This window comes from Myotis myotis, unplaced genomic scaffold (assembly GCF_014108235.1).
Source record: "Myotis myotis isolate mMyoMyo1 unplaced genomic scaffold, mMyoMyo1.p scaffold_m19_p_15, whole genome shotgun sequence".
NCBI classification, from domain to species: Eukaryota; Metazoa; Chordata; class Mammalia; order Chiroptera; family Vespertilionidae; genus Myotis; species Myotis myotis.
Genome location: NW_023416319.1, coordinates 16,927,564 through 16,948,032, shown reverse-complemented (window position 1 = coordinate 16,948,032; position 20,469 = coordinate 16,927,564). Strand labels below are relative to the sequence as shown.

General features: G+C 42.6%; 1 protein-coding gene across 2 annotated transcripts in view; it reads right to left on the bottom strand.

The window, feature by feature from the left end:
- FBXW4 (F-box and WD repeat domain containing 4) overlaps positions 1–18,604 on the bottom strand; it is a 79,477-nt gene extending 60,873 nt beyond the window's left edge. Inside the window, exons 1-2 of one of the 2 annotated variants that reach the window (XM_036336234.1) lie at positions 17,853–18,604; positions 1,130–1,225 (exon numbers count right to left, since the gene is read on the bottom strand). In XM_036336234.1, coding sequence (XP_036192127.1) covers positions 1,130–1,225; positions 17,853–18,547 — 791 coding nt within the window. In that variant the 5' untranslated portion in view covers positions 18,548–18,604. Of the gene's footprint in view, positions 1–1,129; positions 1,226–2,927; positions 2,953–17,852 lie in introns of those variants that run through there. The other variant, XM_036336235.1, reaches the window with a different exon arrangement.
- Positions 18,605–20,469: the final 1,865 nt, after the last annotated feature.

The window sequence follows — 20,469 nt, the reverse complement described above, 5'->3', positions numbered from 1 at the left end:
TGGCACACTCAAGTGGGCAGCAAGCAGAGGGGTTTGAAATTCGTGTTAAGAGCCATCTGGTAAACAGCCATTGCCTAGGACAAGAAACCAGGTTCATGCCAGGTGAACAGTGGAGAATCCCAGGGCAGCCTGGTAACTGTTTTGTGTGTTTATTTGCCAAACTGCTTTAAACCAGCCAAAAATAATAATAAAAATAAAAATGCCAGGGACAAAACCTTGATAGAGAAATAAACTCTACTTTCTGGTATTAAAAGACAAAAGTGGGAAGCAAAGGGTAAAGTCCTTCATCATAAAAATCCACGTTTCTCCCCTGTGGTTTCTTTACCATCACCACTATCACATTAATTCACAGCAGCCGATGTCAATAAAACCAGCAGAAACTGGACACAAGCGAGAAGGGTCATCAGATGAAGAAGCCTGGCCTCTATATCTATCAGTACAGGTACAGATGAGCAATCATGATATTCCCTATTCAATCCAACCAATCAACAAAGAGCAGTTTTTTTGGTAGAGAATCATGTAATAACTTTGAAAAAGTTATTATGATAAGGCATAAAATCTGTGGCATTAGTAGTTCCAAGGCCATTATTTAAATCTCCTAGCACTTTTTCTGAGCTCTGCCTCCTGTAACATGTATCGACAAACCTTTAGATTCTATTTTGCTTTTTAATAAAGTAGGGGAAAGAACTATAGGAAGCCAGGAGTAAAAGGGTAACTCCCTAGAGTAGAAGATTTAAAGAAAAATCATTGTAAAACAAGATAGGTTGAAATATTGGCTTCATTTATTTCTTTTGATGAGATACATTAACAGTGGTTACCTCTGAGTGGTAGGATTATAAGTTAAGTTTTATTTTCTTCTTTAAACATTTCTATTTTTTTTCAAATTTCTACAATAAACATTTATTGTTTTTATAATCATAAAAATACGGAATTCGTTAAAATACCATTTCTGTAATCCTTTTGATAAATGTGAAAAAAGTTGTCCCTCTGATGTCCCCTTTGTCATATCTAAAGGATCACCAGGGCCATCTATCCAAGAAAGGCTACTCAACTCCAGCTAGGACCAGATTTTTCACTTCCCAGCATGCTTTTCTGTCCCAGGTAGCTTTAAGAGTCAAAGGCTACTTACCTGCATCTCCACTTCAACAGAATCCTCTCTCGGCAGCGCCCCAACCTCCAGTTTTGAGACACCTTCACTCGTTCTTTTACTGGTACACTGGCCATCCTGTGTCCGGACAGAACAGATAATTCAGTCACTACAACTCATTGCCAACCAGAGAAAATTCCATGGGCTTACAAGTCAGGACTCAGGAACATCCAGAACAGTGGTTCTCAACCTTCCTAATGCCATGGCCCTTTAATACAGTTCCTCATGTTGTGGTGACCCCTAACCATAAAATTATTTTCATTGCTACTTCATAACTGTAATTTTGCTACTGTTATGAATCGTAATGTAAATATCTGATATGCAGGATGTATTTTCATTGTTACAAATTGAACATAATTAAAGCATAGTGATTAATCACAAAAACAATATGTAATTATATATGTTTTCTGATGGTCTTAGGCGACCCCTGTGAAAGGGTTGTTCGACCCCCAAAGGGGTCGCAACCCACAGGTTGAGAACCGCTGATCCAGAATATATCTGGATATAAATGAAGGGGCTAGGAGACAAGAAAGGAATAACTCTTCTCTCTCCATGCTAGGATATCTAAGAAATCCAAGGAGAACAGCTTTTCCTTTAAAGGGTCTATAGTGATGCTAAAGCAATTTAATAAAGGATGACAAACAGTGCTGGAAGCACAGACTATCCATAAGGAAAAAAATGAACCCTGACCCCTACCTCACACCATAAGGAAAAATTAATTCAAAATAGATCACAGAGCTAAACATAAAATCTGTTTATAAAATTGCATATCAGTAGAGCAAAAACTGAATTTAAATTATCATCTCATATCACAATAATCTCACCCAAAATGAAAGTGAATTTAAAATAGGTTTTTAACTAAAAGTTGTTTAAATACTGCACAGAAGAAAAAAGAGATTAAAATGAAAGCAACACAGTAGGAAAAATTAACAGTTAATACCATAAGTAAAAGTTTTATGCTTAAAAGTTTTAAGAAACTGTAAAAACCTATCAGGGTAACACCCTGTCTCCAATACACTGTCATCCATATCCAAAAGCAGCTAAGAAGAGTCACACAGTGTTCACATGATAAAACACTAGGGAAACAGCCACAACAATAATAGTTCACAGAAATGCACATTAAAACAATTATTAAAAATAAAATTTAAAAACAACTATTAAAAGTACCACCTCACATCTATTAAGTGGAAAACCACTAACTTTGGTTTGACAGAAGGATTTGGTTTGGCTATGCATTGCTAGCAGTATGCTGGCACAGCTTTTCAGAAAGGAATTCTATGGAGAAAAGTTGTTAAATTATAGCTTCTGACCCAGCATTCCCACTTTGGGCACTGCAGCGCAAAGACATAATTCAAACAAAAAATATATTTTATGAAGATATTTATAGTTGCAGCTATACATTAGAGCTAAAATCTGAAAATAGCCCAAATGTCTGTCTGTGGGAGAGAATGGTATACTAATACAATGAAATATATTGCCCACTAGAAATGATAAATGTGAGGACTGCAAAATACTTTGGAAATTATTATAGCAAGGAATGGTAATTTTAAAACTAAGTCAAATTTATAAAGTAAAGGTGAGGAGACACTACATAAAATTATGTCTCCATAAATAACAGGTCAGAAGAGGTAAATAGATGGTACTTTAGGAAGTGAGCAATTTTTAAAAAAATATATCACATAATTATTGTGTTAGGTCTTTCAATTTACCCTTAAATAGTAGATTAAATGCAGTTATGGGGAAAGTATAAAATGCAAACTTAGAAAACTGGGATCCAAACCTGGTTATCTAATTTCTCTAGTTATCAATTTCTTTGCCTATGAAAGGGTAATATTTCACACAATTGTGGTATTTTAAAGATGACACCTAAAACAAAGTACAGTATGAGTTATAAATCACTACAAAAAGGTTAATTTTACATGAATATAAATATATGTAGTGATTAATATCCATTAATGGTGCCATCTCTAAAAGCTAATTAATCATTTTTCTTCTAATTCAATTATAACTATTAGAAATTGTTCTTCTAATGTCAAACAGTCCTCTTTCAGGCTGAATGATTAATATTTGGGTGCACACATGCTAAAGCTAAAATATATTACTGAATTTGTCCATTGGGTGACTATGGTCCTTGGTTTCACATTACTAGTAAGTAACCTATACTACCAGCTAGACAGAGAACTGAGGACAGTAAAAGATAGTCAACAGGGCCTGGCCATGGTGGCTCAGTAGTTGAGCATTGATCTATGAACTAGGAGGTCACAGTTTCCGGTCAGGGCACATGCCTAAATTGTGGGCTCAATCCCTGAGGGGGGGGGGGGGCATGCAGGAGGCAGACGATCAATGATTCTCTCTCATCATTGATGCTTCTATCTCTCTCTCCCTCTCCATTCCTTCCTGAAATCAATATATTTTAAAATTATTTTTTAAAAAAAATAGTCAACAGGATGGACCAAAAGAATTGAACTCTTAATGAAAAAGATCAGATTTCCTGTCAAATCTTATTTGCACAGCCCAGATATAAAAGAGATAATTTAGCATAACCAATGGACACAGTAGCGGAGTGAGGGCATGTGCTGGGGGCGGGGGGGCGGAGCAGCTGGGGAGAGGTCAATGAGGGAAAAGGGAGACATATGTAATACTTTAAACAATAAAGAATTTAAATTTAAAAATAAAAAGATAGCTTACAGCTAACCTCTCCTCTTCGGTTAGGTCTAAGTTCATAGGTGGAATAAAACCAAAATTGAATGTTCTGGATCATAACAGGAAGGAAACAAGGGGGAATGAATCAGTAGATCTCCTGAATTGGGATAAGGACAACACTTCTCTCATCTCCCTGGTCACTTAACTGCAATTTGGTGACACTTTACTAAGGGTCAAAGCACTGCCCTGAGGGCCTGATCAGAGCAGCAAGAAACTTTCAGAGTTGAACTTTAGAAGCTGCGACCAAATAGCAGGTACAGGCTTCCTCTCCCACAGTGAATGCTTCTGGTCCTTCAAACCACATTTCAACTGTTTTAAACCATTCCATTTGGCTTTCAGCCGAGATATAGTACCACTTTGTTAAGAGCAATTGAACAACCAGGCTTTTTCATCCCTTTTCTTTTTTCTTCTTTCTTCAATCATCTCTGATGGTTTCCTAGCTAGACAAATCATTTTCATGTTCTCATTGGTTTTAATGCCTGAAAAATCAAGAATTAAAAAAATTTCCGCCGAACCGGTTTGGCTCAGTGGATAGAGCGTCGGCCTGCGGACTGAGGGGTCCCGGGTTCGATTCCGGTCAAGGGCATGTACCTTGGTTGAGGGCACATCCCCAGTAGGAGGTGTGCAGGAGGCAGCTGATCAATCTCTCTCATCAATGTTTCTAACTTTCTATCCCTCTCCCTTCTTCTCTGTAAAAAAATCAATAAAATATATTTTAAAAAAAAAATTTCCTTCTCTGAAAGCAAGTACCCCTCCTTCCCTGTGGGGACCTGCTGTGGTCCAGTCAGAGAGGGTCAGTAAAACAAGGCAGCAGAAGTGCCTGAGAAGACAGGAGCAGTTGCCCCTGGGAATTCAACAAGGACCCTGGTTCCCATCCTTGAAATGCTCTCTGGTTGGCCGTTTCTGCAACACAGTTACTGGTGTGAAGTGGGGGTACTCCCTCCAAAAATGATTGGTGCCCTGTAAATAAGCCTCTTGCATGGCTGTTATGCACGGAGGAATCTCTAACCTGGCCTATGGGCCTACTGGAACTTCCATTTTCCCAGCCCTCCTTCTCTTGCCTCAGGCTCATTTTTCCACTTGGGCCCCCTCTTCTCAGCTTTCCGGCACTTAGTCACCATTATAGTTTGACTGCATTCCTGGGCACATGACCTATTTTAAACAAAAACAACCAACATGCACCCACAGTAAGCTATTGGACCCCTTAAAATCTTGGCAACAAGTGAGTCCAGAGGGATAGAAATTAATCTAGGCAATTATCTAGAGTCCCCTTTCATTTCACCCCTCCTCACACTCCAAACCAAAAGCAAATAAATAAACCTAGTCTGAAAAAAAATGGTTGGGGGGTAAAGGAAAGGAAAGTGTGTCTATATTATAGAGGTCTTAAACCTGCACGGTCCCTAAGATCAGAAAACGCCTGCATCACAAATCAATTTCCCTCCCTGCTCTATCTTGAAGTTTGACTCCCCTTGATGCCACCCAAGCTGTCCACCTGCATGACTGGCATGATTACCATAAACATAACTTCCTGCTGACTTGAAAATTCAGAAAGGGAGGGTATCTGTCCACAGGTGATGGACAAGGCCATCTCAAGGAGCACTTGGCTAAGGAGGGGAAACAGGACTATGCAAAATGATGCTTGGGGGCCTGGAATTTTAAATTAGTACTATCTCTTGATTTCTCTGATCTTCTTACTCTCCAGAAAGCAGAGTTCCCCCCACATTGTCTGTACCCACCAACTCTTCTACTAAATTAATAATTTGGCTTTAAGTAGAAGTATTTAAACAGCCTAATACAAGAAACTTCTACAGAAAGTGAAACTACAGAAGCAATCCCATTTACCATTGCACCAAAAAAATTAAAATACCTAGGAATAAACCTAACTAAGGAGGTAAAAGACTTACATGCTGAAAACTACAGGACACTGAAAAAAGAGATAGAGGAAGACATAAACAGATGGAAGAATATACCGTGTTCATGGATTGGTAGAATCAACATCATCAAAATGTCCATACTACCCAAAGCAATTTATAGATTCAATGCAATCCCCATTAAATTACCAACGGCATATTTCACAAACCTAGAACGAACGTTCCAAAAATTCATCTGGAATAAAAAAAGACCCTGAATAGCTGCAGCAATCCTAAGAAAGAACAAAGTAGGTGGGATCTCAATACCAGATATCAAACTGTATTACAAAGCCACTGTTCTTAAAACAGCTTGGTACTGGCACAAGAACAGACATATAGATCAACGGAATAGAATAGAGACCCCAGAAATCGACCCAAACCACTATGCCCAATTAATATTCGACAAAGGAGGCAAGAGCATACAATGGAGTCAAGACAGTCTTTTCAATAAATGGTGTTGGGAAAATTGGACAGATACATGCAAAAGGATGAAACTAGATCACCAACTCACACCATACACAAAAATAAACTCAAAATGGATAAAAGACTTAAACGTAAGAAGGGAAACCATAAAAATACTAGAGGAATCCACAGGCAGCGAAATCGCAAACATATGCCGAAGAAATTTCTTCTCTGATAATGCTCCTAGGGCAATGGAAACTAAAGAGAAAATAAACAAATGGGACTACATCAAAATAAAAAGCTTTTGCACAGCAAAGGAAACCATCAACAAAACAACAAGAAGACCCACTACATGGGAGAACATATTTGCCAATGATACCACCGATAAGGGTTTAATTTCCAACATTTACAGGGATCTCATGAAACTTAACAAAAGATAAACAATCCAATAAAAAAATGGGCAACGGACCTAGATAGACACTTTTCGAAAGAGGACATACAGAAGGCCGAAAGACATATGAAAACCTGCTCAAAGTCACTAATTATACGAGAGATGCAAATCAAAACGACAATGCGGTATCATCTCACACCTGTCAGAATGGCTATCATCAACAAATCAACAAACAACAAGTGCTGGAGAGGATGTGGAGAAAAAGGAACCCTTCTGCACTGCTGGTGGGAATGCAGACTGGTGCAGCCACTGTGGAGAACAGTATGGAGCTACCTCAGAAGACTAAAAATGGAACTCCTATTTGACCCAGTGATCCCACTACTAGGAATATATCCCAAGAAACCAGAAACGCCAATCAGAAAGGATATATGCACCCCTATGTTCATAGCAGCACAATTCACCATAGCTAAGATTTGGAAACAGCCTAAGTGCCCATCAGCAGATGAGTGGATTAGAAAACTGTGGTACATATACACAATGGAATACTGTGCTGCGGTAAAAAAAAAGGGAACTCTTGCCTTTTGCAACAGCATGGATGGAACTGGAGAGCATTATGCTAAGTGAAATAAGCCAGTCAGAGAAAGATAAATACCACATGATCTCACTCATTTGTGGATTATAGAGAACAACATAGACTGATGAAAAGGGACAGACCCAAAGACTGAGAAACAGAGATCAGGCTATCAATCCCCAGAAGGAAAGTAGGGGAGGGCGGGGGTAAGGGGAAGGGATCAACCGAAGGACTTGTATACATGTATATAAGCCAAACCAATGGACATGGACAACAGGGGGATGGGAGCATGAATGTGTGTGTCGGGGGGGAGGGTGGGGGTTAATGGGGGGGATGAGGACACATTTGTAATACCTTAACTAATAATAATAATAATAAAATAAAAATAAAGAAAGAAAGAAAGAAGGAAAGAAAGAAAGAAAGAAAGAAAGAAACTTCTAACTCTTCCTTTATATTTGGCATTAAGTTAAATCCGCCAATAGCCCTCAGCAGCAGATGTCCATAATTAGGTTTAAAAAAAAATCAATGAAAAATCATTATATTGTGTTAAATTGCTTACTCTTTTGGTCAGGGAAGAAGGAGTAACCCAAACATGCAAGGTGAAGTGAGACTGTAGGGAACATGCCAGCCTGAGGACAGAACCATGCCCGAGAGCATGGAGTGACTCACATCTCCCAGGAAAGGCCTCCAAACAACAGCTCACCTTACTCATTCAACCTCACCTTCCATGGCTCCACACTATGCAAGTGAACTCTAGCCAAGCCCATCTCTTCTACATGTATAACTATACCCATACCTTCTCCTATATGCCAGCACCAGCCTACCTTTTTCCTTGACAAATGCCTCCTTCCCTCTTCTGGGCACTTGTCAAATTCACCCATTCTTCACAATCCAGCTTAAGCCTCTACTTCACTAACCCCTCCAAACATTCCTATCCCTCTCATGTGAGCCCATAGACTGAATCTATCATAAACCTAGCCTTGTTAGCTTTTCACAGCTGTATGTCGTGTTTGTCCAATACAGTCATAAATTCCAGAGGATCAAGTCTTAAACCTCTTAGTACTTCTAAAAGTGGATCTCAACCAGTGGTATACCAGGAACCCTGAATAAGTGTGCCATCAAATTTTAAACAATTTATAGAATTTCATTCAAAAAAGAGCCACACTTTTATAAAGTTTTCTGTGAGACACACCACTGAGCCACAGTGTGACTCGTGACATAGTTGCTACAAATAAGAGGAAGATTGCATGTTCAGAGGAATAGATATAAACTTTACCTCAAAGTATATTATAAGAGAACAAGGTCAGGGCAGTAATAGTTCTACTTAAATAGGAACACACCAGAAGGTTAACAAGTATATAAACTAGTTTTTCAACTTTCTAAAACTTGGTTTAAAAAAAGACTTTCACCTTTTAATCCTTTAAAGTATTATCAAAAATTCTAACATCATACACAAAAGTATGTCTTCGACACAAAAGGTGAGAACCATGGTCCTGATATAATAGGTATTTGGAGAGGAACTGCTTAAACAAGTTCTCAAAAGTGCAGTTTCCCTTCGGCAAGTCAGTTTCAAAAATATCTATAGACTTCCAGGAGCCTGGGCATACTACCTCCAAGCTCCAAAGGCCCTTCCTAAAAACGTGTAATACAGCACATCTTCAGGAATCCAACCAAGGCTTCCAAATCCTTATGCTAGACAGGCTTCCCGGGAGGGATCTGAGCAGATAAAGTATCTTAATGTGGCACCCACAGGGCAAAGCCGCCCAAAGCAGTTTCAGAAGCACTGGGCATGACCCTGATCCCTTGGTGAGCTCAGGATTTATGGTCATGTTCACATCCACATTCATTTCCTCCTGCTGTTGGTCAAGGTCTGTATTTGCAGAACACTTGACCGTGTGCGCGTTCTGCAAGATGTTAAGGAATATTGATCAGTGAAAAAAAGAATTTTATAATAAAAACATTTTGGGCAATAAATGGGTCTCTATCAGAGAACATCTCGTTGTCTTTTTTTAAAAAATATATTTTTATTGATTTGAGAGAGGAAGGGAGAGGGAGAGAGCTAGAAACATCAATGATGAGAAAGAATCATTGATCGGCTGCCTCCTGCACACCCCCACAGGAGATTGAACCCACAACCCAGGCATGTGCTCTTGACCAGAATCGAACCTGCGACTCATCAGCCTGCAGGCCGACACTCTATCCACTGACCCAAACCGGCTAGGGCCATCTCGTTGTCTTTAATTTACCAATGGGCCTGTGACTACCCAAGAGAGGGGATGTGGAAAACAGCATTTCCCACACTCATTTGGTCACAGAATCAGTTTTCAAGAATTCCACAATCCAAGGCTAATCTAGCACTTTCTGAGAATAAACAACAGCAAGAAAGATGCTACTATTTCTTTATAGTAGCCGTGGTTGGCAAACTGCGGCTCTTGAGCCACATGCGGCTCTTTGGCCCCTTGAGTGTGGCTCTTCCTAAGCCTTAGGAGTACCCTAATTAAGTTAATAACAATGTACCTACCTATATAGTTTAAGTTTAAAAAATTTGGCTCTCAAAAGAAATTTCAGTCGCTGTACTATTGATATTTGGCTCTGTTGACTAATGAGTTTGCCGACCACTGAACTAGACCATCTTCGAAGTGAAACCCGAACTGGGCACTAACAGACTCAAAAGTGGACTTTATTCTCATACCTTCAAAATGACGTTTCCTTGGACTCCCTGAAATGTGAGAGGAATACACTACTCTGCTTCTCGGGGTCCTCTCACAGTTTTTAATCTTATAACGGTGTTCCATACTAATCACCAAAGCAGATTCTTAGCCCTAGTGGCCAGGTTTCAAATCCCTGGTGCCTTCCAGCCTGGGATGAAGGGATGGAGAGAACATGAACTAGATACCACCCAGAAAGTTTTTATATCTCCAGTTCCTAGGCCATTATGATAAAGTCAAACTACAGCCAAGATAAGTGATAAATGAGCAGTTCTCCTTTAGGAACTCCTAGAGGAAGGCCTCTCTTAAGCACACACACCACCCGTATCGGCATCTTGACCCACCTTTTCCATATGGACTTTCTAACGAAAATTCAAAGAAGCATGGGGGCTACAGGGAAGACAGAGAAGTACTGGCAGAGTCCATTACAGAGCTGGGAAATACCATTCCTTCCAGTGAAACAGCTTTCCAGGAACAGTATCTCAACATATTTATTATAAAACAATTTCATTTCCCTGTCCCATCACCTGCCACCCCATCCCCATCCCCCCAAAAAGCCCACAGATTGTGGATTTCCTCTCATTCTTGGCAGAGTTACCAGAAGAAATATAATACCCTCTTCAGACTGCTCCCAACAGCTGCTAGAACAAGAGGGGGAGCTGGGGTAACCTTCCAAAGCTGCCTCTAAAAATGACCATTCTCCCTGCCAAACCACGCCGCCAGTAAACAGAGGACTTCTTTCTCTGCTACTTAAAACAAGGGGAGACCCACCGAAAGCAACAGTGTCCCCTAGTCCAAAACACTTCCCTCCAGCCCATCGGTTCTTCTCAACTGGACTCTAAGCTAAAGCCTCTTGAACAGTAGCCGCCAACCACTTTCTTCCCTAACATGCATTCCTCGAAACAAAGCTCTACGACTTCACAGGACTAGTTGTTGTTGCTTTTTAATTTGTTTGTTTAACCCACCCATTTGCAAGGTAGAATTCTTAGCAAACTCCTATTCAGTGTAATTTCCTTATCCCCGTCCACCTCCCCAATACCTAGCGCGCGCGGGCACGCGCACACACACACACACACACACACCCCTCTTTTCAGGTCAAGGGCCCTGAAAAACAAGAGTCTAGGAACCAATTCAGCAGTGGCTACACTGAACCCTGGCCCTTTCCCCTTCCCCAACATCATCACACACTGTATGCACGTTCCTGTCTAGAAAAGCCCCATCCCCAGGCAGCAGAGACTGCCGTTAGCCTTCAGCCTCTCAGCTGAGACCACCAACAAAGAAGTTCACGAATGTCACTGGGGGCAGAAGCAATCTCTCTCTTTGCTGCGGGGAAACTGGACAGAGCCTCCAGCATCATTCCCCAAAGGTGACGGCCGGGGTTGAGTGAAGACCGTGAAAACTGTACAAGAGCTGGAGGAGAAATATAATGTACGGAATGATTTGGAATCAGGGGCAGGAGAAGGCGGAGGGATGAACTGGCTGACCCCAAATGTCTTTTCCATCTCTAACTCCTATGATTCTTTGACCTCCAATTTTGTGCTGTGGACAAGGAATGGAAAGTCAACAGACGTGGTGATGTTTTGAAAGAGCCTGGCAGTCTGCTCTTGTCATTTAGTGGCCTTTGCATGTATTTTTTAAGGTGTCTCCAAGCCCTGTCTTCATTTCACAGTTGTCACCTTTCTCAGCAATTTGAACTCATGTCAAATACCAAAACGAAGGAGAAGAAGAAAGAATGTACTGGCAATTAATTGTGGGCTAAAGAGGGGCAGGCACGGGGGCCCATTGGGTGGCCCAGACTTCCAAGGAGGGCAATGTGGACAGTTTGAATATAATGAAGAACTGATTCAAAGTTGAGACAAGATGCCAAATCACTAACAAGAAATAAATTCGTTCTCCAGATAGTCTCATACTCAGTTTTAGATACAGTTCAAGCATTTACATGATTCAGGATTCAAAAGATTCAGGATTCAAAAGCCCAGCCATCTTGCTTCTACAAATTACAACTGCAGTTCCAGCTGAATCCTGGTCAAACCTGAGCAAGAATGCTGAATAGAAAGAATAAGCCAGATCTTGGGATTCTCAACCTCGCCTGATGGTTGACACACCTGACATAAATTCTGGAGCTTAACAAAAATCTGTTTCTAAGAATCAAAGTCGGGGGTATGCCAATTTTTACTGAAAATTCAACTCAACTTTCTCATTTTCAAACAGCTTATTTCATCTTAAATTTTCAAAATTTACTGGAGCCTGGCCTCCAGAAGACTCTACCTGAACTCCTCCCTGTTCCATGGTTATGAGTTGAGACCAGAAATGTATCCAATGCCAGAGTCAACCCAGAGTTAAGGTTAAGCTGTCACACAAAGGTAATTCTTTTCTATGTCAAATTAACTCTGTATGTTGCCTCAGTAACCTCACTGTCAGTTTGACTTCAGCAGCTCAAGCACAACTTTTTACCTCAGGTGAAGGTGTTAGACACAGAAAATTGAAAGTATGGAGTACTGCAATAGCTTCAAATATCATTCCAATAGGAACTGCTCATCCTGCAGATTGGGAGGACTCTGGGTTTCTCCATGTTTCTGCCCTCAAAGCTAGCAAATTCACCCCCTCCTCTTCAAGTTTTACAAGACTGGAAAGGATATAAGCAGCTTCTATATTCTCACGGTCTTGGAGGAAAAGGCCCCTTCCATTCTTCCAGTCTGCATTTGGAGGTACTGACTGCACTAGACCATTTCCTGCTTCCACAGGTGTATTGTTTTATTTATTTTATAAGCATGTAAACTGAACTCAATTTTTATTAACTCATAGAACCACTAAAAATAAGGCTTCCCCAAAACGACTGAAGATTAATAACATCCATACAGGGGTGGGCAAAAGTAGGTTTACAGTTAATAAAACACCTAATAATAATTAATAAATAAATAATACAAGAATATACAGTGTTTCAGCATACTCACAACTGTAGACCTACTTTTGCCAAGCCTGTATACAAAACCTTGCAATGAACTGGAGAACAAGTAAGTGACTCTCCTCCCTAGGTAAGGCAGAAAGGTGAAGGAGAAAGCAAAGTTACTTTAAGTTGATATTTGTTTTAGGCATTAAATGTAACCAGTCCGCAATACCTTCTCTGTTCAGAGTTAGGAAAGGAAACTTTATGCTTTCTGGGCCCAAAAAAGAAAATGCTCTTAGGCGCAATCATTTTAAAACAAACAAACACACTCTGCTTATCTGTGTCCATCTCACCACTCTGGACGTTAATCATCACTGAAATAGATACCCCAGGTCCCCAGCCTCAAAGTGCTCCCAGCCTACCAGACCCCGTCTGAGGAATGAATGTACATGCCAGGGCAAACACCTCAGAGCCTGACTCCCTAAACACCTATTGTTAGTTCCAGGCAAATCTATCACAGGCAAATGCAAGCGCACCCAGGTATTGCTCAAAGGATATTTAAAATAAAATTCAAGTTTGAAAACATATAGGACTTAATTTGGGAGGAGGATTAAGTAGGCTTTCTTTAACATAAGACTGGCAGAAGTATTTTTTAAAAATAGGTTTACTAGTACATACACAGATGTACTTCTTTCTTTCCTTTCTTTGCTCTTGTTAATTTTCAGTATCAGAATATCTGTAGATAGCATCTTTGTTCTTCCACCTGTCACACGAACTACTTGCATTTAGCCAATGTTATAAACTGACAGAGTTCAATTTCACTATTTTGTTTTTGAAGACTGAACTAGTCAATTTCCCCCCTGCTCTAGGGAAAACTTAAAAGATTGCTATATGAAACCTTTCCTTGATTTTTATATTAAAGATATTTCTATTTCCCCAGGCTTAATAAAGCCTTCAAACAAAACTGATTTTAAGCCAGATGACTGACTCAGGCTGTCTCTGTGTCTGCTTGGAGGAAAAAAAAAACAAGAAAAAATAAAAACCCTCAGGATACCTACCAGTGTTCACTGTTTGGGCAAGAGGCCTAAAGGGAAGCAAATCATTTGTTTGTGGTTTAAAAGTGGCCAAAATGCCTTCAAGCACAAGTATAAGACCATTAACAAATCACAAGGAACCAAAGCAGTTCATCTTACTCACATCAACAAAGCTATGATCAGTTAGGAACAGCCAAACTGAATGGGACTTGCCCTGGGCCGGAAGGTCAGCAAACCTTAGCGGTTTGTGTTTCAGAGAATCAAGAGACTCTCCGGCAGGGAGTGCAGACCCAGGCCTAAGCCCACAGGTTCTGCTGTCACGATTCCAAAAACATCCAGGGCAGGTGAGAGAAATTAAGCAGCGTGTTTTCCCTCTTGCCCTTAGGCCGCACCTCCACTGTTGCCATATACAGATTGACTCGCGGAGAAGCCAAGCAATTAAGTTCTACTTTACAACAATTTATTGAGTGCCTACTATGCGCTGAACACTGTGGCACTCACACATTTAAGCCTCATTTTTCTAGGCATGGTATTCCCATTCTTGATAGATGCTAAAAACTCTGATGCTGTGAGGTTAAGGTTAAGTTTCTGATAAAATGAAGTTTTGTGTCACTGACAAAAACTTATCCCACTGTCCAGCTGGCAGTTAATCAGCCCAAAGCATGAACTACAGCCCTACCACCATCCAAGCAGCCATACTCTCACTGAACTTTGGCCCTAGCGCCCTGATGCCCTAAGAGGAATGGGTGCATGCCATCTCCCTCCAGGGATGACAAGTACCTCTCTTGGTAGCTTATCACGTCTCTGCAGCTGTCCAGAAACAGACCACACTGGTCAACACGGGCTCCACCTGCTCTAATACAAACTTTTCCTCTCAGTTCAGAAAACAATGACCTTGCTCTTTATCAAGTGCTGTGGTAAAGCAGCTTCCCTAGAAGTTTGGAGATACCTCATTCTAGGGCACAGTCAAGAACTCAAAACACACAGGCTGAATAAATAATAAAGCTATATCACTTTGTAGTCTCAAAGCACCAGACATTTATACTGTAAACTCACTTTTTTTTTATTGTTATTGCTTATAGAATGCACACTCATTCCCATTATCTCTCTTTTAAAACACTTGAAAAATTCTTTCATTCGTTCACTCAATCTCTAGAACAGTGACGGCAAACCTCACTTTTTTGGTTGATTTTTCTTTGTTAAATGGCATTTAAATATATAAAATAAATATCAAAAATATAAGTCTTTGTTTTACTATGGTTGCAAATATCTAAAAATTTCTATATGTGGCACGGCACCAGAGTTAAGGTTTTTCAAAATGCTGACACGCCGAGCTCAAAAGGTTCGCCATCACTGCTCTAGGAGAGAGAGAAAGCAAAACTTTGCCTTGGCTGTCTTGAGTTCAGTCATTTTAGCCAACTTCTTTTATAGGTCAACTGATACATTCTCTGAAAGTATTTCTTATCAGGAATAAAGATAACAAGACTACAACCCTCAAAACCCCAGATAATCATTATCATCAACAATAAAATTGTACTAGAACAAAATGACCAAAATTTATAAAAGATTAATCTTGTACATGATTAAAATACCCACTAGAAAACATACTGAAAAAGGAGATTATTCATAATAAAAACAAAATGCATAGAATATTTAGGAATAGTTAGGAATAAATATAATAAAAGTTGTGTGGGAACTTTATAATGAAAACCACAAAAACTTTTGAAAAGGAAAAGAATTTATTTTTGCTTGGGTGGTTGAGTGGAAGTAGAGATGTCACACACACACCAAAAAAAAAAAAAAAAAAAAAAATCCAACAAGGATAATCTAATCCTAACAGATATTAGACCCTACCAAAAAAATATTTAAAATAGTGTGGAAATGGAAAAATATATCAGTAGAACAAAATGAAGAGTTCAGATATAGATCATATATACGGATATGTACATATATATATATGTACACATATATATGTGTATATATGCATGTATGTGTACATTAATATTTGACAAAATAAGCTTTCTAGAACAAAGGGAAAGAACAAAATGTATAGTGATAACTAGGTAGCCATTTAGAACATAAGAGTTGAAGTCTCATCCCTTGTACACAAAGTGATATTGATGAAAGTTTTAACTATTTTTTAAAATCAAATTATAACAGCCCTAGCTGGTGTGGCTCAGTTGGTTGGAGTATCATCCTGTGCACCGAAAGGTTGCCAATTCCATTCCCGGTCAAGGCACATGCCCAGGTTATGGGTTCAATTCCCGGTCGAGGTGCATGTGGGAGGCAACCAATTGATATTCCACTCTCACATTGATGTTTCTCACATTGATGTTTCTCTCTTTCTTCCTCCCTCTCTCTAAAATCAATTTAAAAACATTTTAAAAATCAAATTATAAGGAAACAAGTAGCTATTCAAAGAGAAGATTTATCAGGTCTGTAGAGGAGTTATAAATTTCTCAGATTTGGGGGAAATAGAAAATAAACCACAAAAGACTGACAGATTCTGATATACAGGGGTAAACAAAAGTAGGTTTACAGTTGTGAGTACACAAAACAGTTTATTCTTGTATTGCTATTTATTAATTACTGTATTATTTTCCATTCAGTAACTGTAACCCTATTTTAAGTGTAAACCTTCTATAGGCTAAAAATATTAAAGTATAAAGAATTGGGGAAAAATACTTGAAAACAAACTAAAGCCTAATAGCTACGACCCACAGGATTCCAAATTTATAAGAAAAACATCAAGATTGCAATAGTAAATGGGCAAAGACTTGGAACAATCTCACAGGTGAAACAAACACATGGGTAAATATTTATCCTGGTCAGTGGTAAAAGAAATGCATAAATAACAAAACTTTGAAGTACCATTATGTGTCACAAAATAGCGAAGATTTTTTAAATTCTCACATGAAATTGGTTTAATCATTCATTGCTGGTGCCACTGTGCCTTGATATATCTTTACAAACCAACCTTTGATTCCATAATGCCAATCTTGAGAATTTATCCTAAGTAACCAATTCAAAGAGATATACTATATTGGATGGAATGTGACTTATACTTCAATAAAGCTGTTACCAAACATACATTATTCATTTCATTGTTATCTATAATAGCGAAAAGTTGGGCATAACATAAACATTCAATATTAGAGGAATGTTTTTAATCTCATTATGGTACAGCTTACAAACTTTTATTATGTACCTATTGTTAGAATCAGTGAGAGGGAGGAAGAAGTGTGCAACCGAAAAATTTTTAAAAATGAATAGTTGTCTAGAGGTGGTGGCATTATAGCTTTGTATGTTTTAAAACAACTTTCTTTGGTGTTAATACTGTATTAGAACTACTTTTTTTTTTTAACCCAAACTGGATGGAGTTGGGTGCAATCTGAAAACTTTTCCTCCCCACCCTCCCCACCCCCACCCCCGCCGACCCCCTATGTCCATACACGGTTTCCTTTCTATTTAATAGCTTAGGGGTCAGGAAAGTGGTTCATTCAGAGGTCTCAGATCCCGCCAGGAACAAGCCGAACGGCAAGGCAAGCCCTTCCATTCAGCCCACACGGAACCCAGCCTCCGGCCGTGCGCGGGCACCTGCCATGCGCGGGCACCCTTCTGGGCGCCGTTCTGCCCGTATCCAGTCCTAAACCACAGCTGACCCTGGCCCCGCGCCTTCTTCTCGGGTGTGAGCCCTTTTCTCCATATTCGGTTGTATGTGCGCCCTGGAGCCCCACAACGTTTAGAAGAGGGTGCGGGGATGCAATTCCACAAAACGTCCTGGTGGACCCCACAGTGGCCGAGAGCGCTAGACCGGGGCCAGGGGGGCCTCCAGGGCCCCAGACCAGCGGGCTCTCGGGCCGGGGAACGCGGGGAGTCGGCGTCGTGGAAAGAGCACCAAACGCTGCAGGGAGAGCTGAGGGTGGCTACGGTGGGGGCCGCCCTCGGGAGGCTCTTCGGATGGGAGCCCCCCGAGAAGACAAGGGTGCTCGGTTCGGGGTTCGGGGGGGGGGGCGACACGGCCCCGGGCCGGCCAGGCCGCGGCGCCCCGCCCTTTCCCCGAACGCGGGCCGGCCCGGGGCGGGGAGCGGGCGCTTACAGGTCGGTGCCGAGCCGCGTGAAGCCGGAGTTGAGCGAGGCCCGCGCGATCCGGCGCCAGAGCAGGTCGCAGCCGGTGAAGCGGCGCAGCCAGCGGCACACCTGCGCCAGGCGGCCGAGCGCGCGCGCGTCCAGGTAGGAGCAGATGAGCAGCAGCAGCTCCTCGGGCAGGCGCCAGAGCGCGGGCCCCGCGGCGGGGCGGCCGGCGGGCTCCGGGGCCGCCTCCTCCTCGGCCTCCGCCCCGGCCCCGGCCCCCGCGAGGCGGCCCCCGGCCTCTCCCCCAGGTCCCTGCGCGCCCCCCGGCCCGGCGTCCTCGCGCTGCCCCGCCCGGGCCCTCCGCTCCTCCAGCCCATCGTCCCTTCCCTCGGCCTCCTGCCCCGGCCCTGCGCTCCTCTCCGCTCCCCTCGCGGCCCTGCCCGCTCCTTCCTCCTCGCGTCCGCCGCCCCCCGCTCCCGCCCCCGGGCCTGCGCTCGCTCCCGCCGCGGCCCCCGGCCCCGCCGCCTCCTGCGCGTCCCGCGGCCCCGGCTTCCCCTCCGCCCCGCTTCCTCTTCCGCCCGGCCCGGCGCCCGCTCGCCCCTTCCCCTTCCTCCGCTTCTCCCGCGCGGCCCTCCCTTCCTGCGGCTTCCTCGCCTCCCCGCTCTCGCCCTCGCCCGGCCCGCCGTTCCCGGGGGACCCCAAGCGGCCCTGGCTGCCCATGAGCGGCCGCGGGGCCGGCCCGACGCGGAGCCGAGCCTGAGCCCGAGCCGCCGCCGCCGCGGGAGGAGGCGATACCGTGTCGGACCGGGTCACATGGGGCGGCGCGGGCCGGGACCTGGGCCCGCCCCTCGCAGCCGCGGTGCAGCCGCGGGGTTCAGGCCGGGAAGCCGCCCTCCCTCCCCCAGGCCGGGGCCGCGGGGAGCGCTCGGCGCCAGCACGTGCGTTCATTCCAGCGAGAGGCCTGGGCCCGGCCGAGGCCGCCGCCCAGCTTCCCCCGCAGGAGCGGCTGGCGGGAGCTCCTGCCCGCAAGCAGCGCCCACTCGGACGGCCTGAGACCTCGCCTCCGCCTCGGGAGATGCCCCCTTTCCACCAGCCACCGCCCGGGCCCACCGCCTGCAGCCCCTAGAAGTTGGCAGGTGCCTTAGCCCGGGTCCTCGCACCGGGTGGGACCCGTGGGCCTGGCAGTGAGCTGGTATTTTAGACATTTGGGGAGGTTTGCCGTTTGCTAGATCCTGAGTCCCCGAACTCCCCAGTCTTGGAGCAGTAAATGGCAAAGCGAAGGCTTCTTATTAGTCACCACCGAACGCAAGTGGGTTCTTCAGAGTCACCCAGGAGCCCTTCCCCACGCCACCCATTCCATTCACAAGGGCACCAATCGGAAGGGAGAGCCAAGCAAAACCCACTGAAGTCTAGACCTGCTGGCACGCCCCCGCCCCCCAGCCACACGTAGCTTTCCGGCATTTGAAATGTGGTTAATCCAAATCCAGGTGGGCCATGGCGTGAAATACACACCAGGTTTTGAAGACTTAATACTAGAAAAAGAATGTAAACTGTCTCAATAATGTTATATGAATTACACGTTGAAGTGATAGGATTTTTGATACATTGGCCTAAATAACATATTTTAGTGTAACTACAAGAAAGTTTAAAATTATACATCTGACTTACATTTGTGGCCCGCATTATTTTTCCATTGGACAGCACGATTTGGAGGGGAAGGAGGAAAATGCTTATTCCTGTCGGTGTATTCTGTACCCCCAAATTCTGGTAGGAAGGATTTGAGAGTTTTACTTTGTATTAACATCTTAAGACCCATTTTTAGGTAGAAAGAATGAATGAGAAATCAACTCTGGAAATTATTCAACACCTTAGCCTAGTGTAGAAGAGGTGTAGGGAAGCAACTACATTGCACTATGGCGCCGCAGAAGCATCATGTAACAGGGTCAGACCCGAGTCTGGCTTTGCCCTAGAATTACTTTTTGATCTTAGCAAAACAACAACAGAAAACCCCACCTATGTTGGCCTTTTAGTGTTCTCAGTTTGTAGCGGAGATAATGCCTCTGCCTTACTTTCGAGGGATAAATGAGATGATCCCTGTAAAATGCTTTGAACTCCACTAAGAAAATTCTCAATAATAGTTACAGGTCAAATCCTGTTACAAAAAAAAAAAAAAAAAAAAAAGGCGCCGTGTAGAAAAAGATTTCTAAACTCCAGCCAGTGGTTTACTTATTAAAAGCAATATTTGCTATGACATTTCAGTACACCTAAAGCATTTAGACCATCGCTTTGAGATCATTGTAAAGAAGTTTACTTATTCATACTGTTATAAGGCTGTTGAGGTGGGAACTCTGCAACCTGAGGTAATAGCATCATCTTAGCATTTATTGATTTTGTTATACTGTACTGTGAGGGACGCTGGAAGACAGAAATAAGTACTGTATATGGCTCCTATATTTTGTGTTCAGATCTGTGTTAGACACATTTGTAATTTCTTACTGTGTGACTATTTTTCAACTGTTCCTTTACACAGTAAAATTGAGTAATGTATCCATATTGCACCTAGATTTTAGTGGAAAACTTCAAGGCTCAGAAAATTGTTTAATTAATCCAATATAAATCAAATCAGTATTAAAATCCACAAT